This window comes from Durio zibethinus, chromosome 22 (genome assembly GCF_047325235.1).
Source record: "Durio zibethinus cultivar Kanyao isolate XHJ-2024 chromosome 22, ASM4732523v1, whole genome shotgun sequence".
NCBI lineage: Eukaryota > Viridiplantae > Streptophyta > Magnoliopsida > Malvales > Malvaceae > Durio > Durio zibethinus.
Window position 1 is genome coordinate 19873951 of NC_143183.1, and position 6255 is coordinate 19880205.

The 6255-nt window shown below is 24.6% G+C and overlaps 1 protein-coding gene across 1 annotated transcript; it reads right to left on the reverse strand.

The window, feature by feature from the left end:
* Window positions 1–2153: 2153 nt before the first annotated feature.
* On the reverse strand, window positions 2154–3646 carry LOC149512673 ((R,S)-reticuline 7-O-methyltransferase-like). The gene is made up of 2 exons (XM_089751660.1): window positions 3295–3646; window positions 2154–2465 (listed from the first exon to the last, which is right to left on the reverse strand). The coding sequence occupies exons 1-2, from the start codon at window positions 3553–3555 to the stop codon at window positions 2154–2156; spliced, it is 573 nt and encodes a 190-aa protein (XP_089607786.1). The 5' UTR covers window positions 3556–3646.
* Between the last annotated feature and the right edge of the window lie 2609 nt (window positions 3647–6255).

The window sequence follows — 6255 nt, forward strand, 5'->3', positions numbered from 1 at the left end:
TGGCTTCATTTTTTTTTTCTTTTTCTGTCACTTTGTTATTTTAAGCGTAAACTCCATATATGCCCCTTATGCTTTGTGAGTTTCCCATATTCACTCTTTGTGCAAAATTTTTTTCCCACATATAATCTTGAGCTTAGTTACCGTTATCAATGAATTTTGATCCTTCTAACTCGATAGAGGTGTTATTTTTTTTGTCGAGATCAAGTTAAGCAAATTAAGTTTAAAAAAAAAAAAAAGGTTGGTTTGGTGATGGATTAATGGTGTTTTGCCTGGATCCATCTCAAGGAATATATATATTATCCATAATATAAATTTTGCATAATTTGCCTTTAACTCATTTTTTTTTTCTTTCTTTATTTTTTTTTCTCTTTTTTATATTCTTTTCATTTTTCTACTCTCCATATTTAATGAATAACATTTTTTAAAGATTTATAGTTAGACCCATTTGGTATTATTGATTACAAATATTATTTCTTTGTCATTTTTTAAGTTTTTGCTTTTCGTTTTTTAATTAGATAAATTTTGTGAGAAAGTATTTTCAATAGAGGTGTTCACCTAGCACCTCCAATTATTTTTTCGTTCTTTTTTTATTTTTATTTTTTTAATTAGATAAATTTGACAACAAAGTGAGCGATTAATAGAGATAACAAAACAATCAGTATCCAAAATGTTTTGATCCGTCCCAATTTTGTATGTGTTTTTTATAAAAAATCTGTAACACATTAAGTGGGGTTGTTTTTTTAAGAAAGCAGAGATGAGTTAGAAACGAATTTAGAGTGTTTTGCAATAGGCAACCCTCAATATATATAAAAATATTTTTTTATTATTATTTAAAATTTATATTTATATATGTCTTATATTAATAAAATTATTATTTGATATTTTAATTTAAAATCCCCAATGAGCTAATTTTTTTATTTTTTATCTTTCATTTTTTTATTTTTAGTTTTTATAGTTTTATTAGATAAATTTTGTGAGAAAAGAGAGACCAATTGAAGTATCCACATGTTAACTCTATTTCAGTTTTTTACTTTTTGTCTTTTTTATTTAGGTAAATTTTACAAAAAATAAAAATGATGACATAAAAATCATTTTTAATTTAATTTTTAAAACTTATATCAAAATGATAAAAATTAAAATAAATTACAAATTATTTTAAATATTTAATTTAAATAATAAAAAAAATTGAAATCTTGATCGCTCTAGCTCATCTCTAGATCATATAACACTTGTTCCCGAGTTAGGAGAAAAAAAAAAAAAGCTATTAAGACAGAGAAGATGGAGAAAGCTCAAGAAAAGATGAAAAGACAATTGACATTGCATAACAACGTTCTTGAAACAATTTGAAGAAAGAAAATCGATGATAGATAGGAATGGTAAAGGAGTAGATATTTATTATTTTTTAGATATTTATATCTAAATTTATTTAATATTTATAATATTTGAATTCGTTTGAATATTTGTTGAAGTTTAATATTATAATACAAATATGAATTCATTAAATAAACACTATCAATTTAAATATCTGAATTTGTTAAAATATTTATTATTTAAATTTTTCTATCAAAATATAAAATAAAAAAGAATTTAATTTAAATTTCAAATTCACTCTTAACTAATAATAAACAAAAGTTATTTTTTAAGGTCTAAAATTTTCTACAAGCATAAAATTCTATATATTTTACATATGTAAATGGATAACGGATTTGAATCTATTATTATTTATTAAAATTTAGATAGATTTAAATATTAGATATATAAAGGATACTATTGGTATCCGTATTAAATCCATCACAGATAATAAATCTCTTATTTGAATCCGTTAATTATTCGTTTATAATTATCTAAATTTGATATAAACAAATTAGATAATGCCAGATATCCATTTATTTACTATTCATTATCATTCCTAACCACAAAGGAAGTCACTATTCAAGCTGGATGCCAATCGCACAATACTGAAGATCCTTTGTGATCTCCTCATTTTGGTCCATATCAGGTGAAAATACTCAAGGAATATGGTTCATGGAGGAATATTCGTATGCATGTTCTGGTACGACATCAACATATATATATATATATATACATACATACATACATACATACATACATATACACATACATGTATATACATATATATGTATATAGCTACCTTAATTATTTTCCCCAATTGGGTAGGCCTCGATAATGGAGGGCAAAGCAGGAATGTTGATGATTTTGTAACAAGGGAAGCCTCCTTCCTTCAATATTTTCTTCCATTCAAGTTCAGTCCTTTCTTTTCCACCAGAGGAATGTGCAAGCATAAGGAGATCGAGTATCAGCCTCACGTCGTCAAAGAGGCCACTACCATCTGGTTGCAAAACGCATTCCACTAAAATGACTTTCCCTGTTTCTGCTGGAATTGCATTTCTGCAGTTTCTTAAAATTTTGATGCAATCTTCGTCGCTCCAATTATGCAATGTAGACTACACACAAACATATATATAAAGGAATTAATTAAGTTTGCTTAATTATGATCATATTTTTGCTCCCCTGTGAACTTCATTTTTTTTCATCAAAAAACCATTTTTATCTGAAGTGCCAAAAGGATTTGCAATCAGAAAATTCAGTTTCATTTGTTCCTATTTAATTTTCGCCGAATTTAAGAAAAAATTTAATTTTATTGTATATATTCAAAAAAGAAAAGGCAGCATAATAAATGGATAAAAAGAATTAAAATATTAAAAAAACATCTTGAATTATTTTATTTTTTAAAATAAATTTTTATATTTTTATTATACTTAAATAACTTTTTATTATTTGATTCAAATCTAAATAAATTTTTATTTTAAACAAAAAATTAATTTATGTTAAAAGCTTATTTCGATATAAATTAAAAATTAAGAATTTATTTTATTGTAAATTAAAAAGTAAAGATTAAAAGCTTATTTAAATGTAGTAAAATTATAAAAATTTATCCAGTGAGATTTAAAAGTTTTATTTTTATTTTCACCCAAAAAATGAGAGGATAGTATAATTAATATATCCAACTGATCTCCACCTAGCTATTAGACAAGGATAAATAAATGCTTAAAAAAGAAAAGCATTCTATTCAATTTAATTATTATTAGACAGAACTCAAAGAAAAGAGTGTAATGTTGTCGTTAGTTTTTGACTTGATCAATACAACAATTAAAGACGATTTCTAGTTCAATCATGTCAACAACAGTTTTTACGTAAAAAGAAGAAAGGTCAATGTAATTAAGGTCAATGTAATTCTAATAAAATATTAGAAACTCGTTTAACAGGTCTTACCTTCATGGGAACTGCATCAGCTCTAGGAATGGACTCAAACATATCACCTCCAATGTGGCTGACCCCAGGGGATGTCGGTGCTTTCTCGATGACGTGTGGCAAATCGAAGTTAGTCCCTTTGATGTGCGGATATGCTTTCACAATCTCAGACATCAAGTCTCCTGTCCCACCTCCGACGTGAACCAAAGATCCTATGGAGCTGAAACCTTCTTTATAGCCTGATAGAATTTCCCTGGTCACCACTTTGGATGTGCATTTCATGGCATCGTTAAAAAGATCTTGAATTCAGGATTTCCTGATGCAAACTCAAACATCTCACATCCATGAGCCATCTTCAAAGCAGTGCCACCTTCTCCGGCACATCGGCTAAAGTAGAGCCAGGGAGCCACCTGCCACGGATGGTTCTCCATAAGTATCAGGGGTGCCAGGTTTAGCTAAAGAAGTCAAACTAATTCTTTTAATAAAAAAATATAAAATTATTAAGAAAATCACATATATATATATATATATATATTTCAAAATGGCTCTTAGGATACGCCTTTGACTTTGTTTGCGGTACATAGTTTGATTTTTTTTTTTTAAACAATGTTTGGGTCTCTGTCCTAGAAAATCAAGTTTAAATTTAAATTATTATTTTCCTCTTGTAGTCTTGTTGTTAAAAAAAAAAAAAAAAACATGAGTGGTGGATTTGGCAATTCCATCATGTCAATTGTCAATTTTGTTTACGTAATCATTACTGATTTAGTAGAATAAAAAATTAAAGGAAAAATCTTTTACAAACTTCTTTGTTAATTTTAACTCAAGAGTAGCTTTTCAGTGGATGGAATCGCACGGAATCTATGAATGAATAGTATTGTTTGCGGTTAATTTGTTTATTTTTAAAGTTGTTTATAATTGTAAGTATGTTAATTCGTAAATATATATAAGTATATAAATATATGCTTATAGTTATAAGAATGTTAATATGCAAATATATATAACAAAATGAATATATTAAATAATTGATCTCATAATTTTTAATTATAAATCACTAATAATATTTTTTATAAAAATAAAATTATTATATATTTTTTACAATATTAATACATTATTTTATCATATTTAATATTTAAGGTATTAAAGTGAAAAAATCACAAAAATATATTTTTAAATAAAAAATTAAATTTTAAAACAATAAAGTAAAAAATTTTGATATGATAAATTGAAACCTTTTAATTTTTTACATGGTATTTTTACATTATAAAAAATAAAAAAATATTTAAACTAATTATATTAATTATTTTGACATGTAACAATTTTCAAATAAAATGATCAAGCATATAGAAAAAAAATTACTTGAAAAAAATCACAATTGAATATTTGTCAAGTTTATTTTAGTTATTATAATACTTACATATATATTAAATTTAAATTACATGTTTGTGAAAATAGATTGTTGCCAAATTTATTCATTTTAAATTAAAAGTTATTTATAATAAATACACACAAATTAAAGAATTATATATTTTTTTGAAATTAAGAATTGCAATATTTAAATATAACTAATTTTTGTAATTATATATTCAATATAAACAGATAAAGTAAAGAATAATATATATCAACACAATCAAGTTACATTTAAATAAGTCAAATTAATTATTTAATTAAAAAATTTAAAATTATTATAAAAATAACATATATATATATATATATATATATTTCAAAATGGCCCCCAAGGACCTTAAGGGATCCGCCATTGGCTTTGTTTACGTTACCTACTTTAATTTTTTTTTTAAATAATGTTTGGTCACTGTCCTAGAAAATCAAGTTTAAATTTAAATTATTATTTTTCTCGCGTTGTTGAAAAAAAAGAAAAACATGAGTGGATGATATGGCAATTCTATCATGTCGATTGTCAATTTTGTTTACGTAATCATTATTGATTTAGTAGAATAAAAAAGTTAAAAGGAAAAATCTTTTACAAACTTCTTTGTTAATTTAAACCCAAGAATAGTTTTTAAGAGGAGGTGGAATCGCACGGAATCTATGAACGAATATTATTATGATCGCGATTAATTTGTTTATTTTTAAAGTAGTTTATATTCGGTAAAAAATATTTACATTAATTTTGAGTTTAGTTTATTTAGATATTAAAATATAAAATATAGTTTGAGATTGATTCGTATAAATTAAATAAATTTAAATGAATATATGTATAAATATTAAATGAATATTTTTATGAATATATAAATAAATTAATTTTTAACATGTGCATCTTATTTTTAAAAATTTAATTTAATTTAATAAATAATTTTGATATTTTAATAATAATAATAAATATTAATAATTTAATTTTAATTTTGGTATAATATAAGTAAAATTTGATAATTTTTTATATAATTTTAATTTTGATAATCTTTGTTAAAATTTTGATAAAATTTGATAAAATTTTAATAATTTTCAATATAATTTTAATAATCTTTTATGGTAATTTGGTAGCTAATTATGATATAAATTTTGTAATCATTAATATAATTTTAAAAATCTTTGATAAAATCGTTTGAGCCTCCTTATATAATTTTTGTACTATTTCATATAATTTTGATAACTTATGATGCATTATACAGCGTACTAAATTAAGTCAAAAGCAGAAACCGGCTTGCAGAAGTACAAAGAGGATATTCAGAAACTTGAAAAGGAAATCTCTCAATTGAGGGTGAAGACAGACTCTTCAAAAATTGCTGCACTTCGAAAGCGCATTGATGGAAGCTATGTGGGAAGATACACTGATAGCAGACATGAAACGGTTCAAAAGGAGTCTTAAGCCCCTTTTATCTCGGAATTGGTGACAGATTTCCAGGACTTGTCAGGAAAAGGTGTGAAACGCGAACGTGAATGTGTGCTGTTCTTGTCAGAGGAGATGTCTGTGGTTTTTATCCCCTGTGCTCATCAGGTTGTTTATACTACATGCAATGAGCTCCA

What these genes read in the sequence shown, in the direction of transcription:
- LOC149512673 (XM_089751660.1), bottom strand. Translation starts at nt 3,555, where the DNA reads ATGAAATGCACATCCAAAGTGGTGACCAGGGAAATTCTATCAGGCTAT. An exon ending in CTGATGCAGTTCCCATGAAG is followed by an intron (nt 2,466 to 3,294) that starts GTAAGACCTGTT and finishes GTTTGTGTGTAG; the next exon opens with TCTACATTGCATAATTGGAG.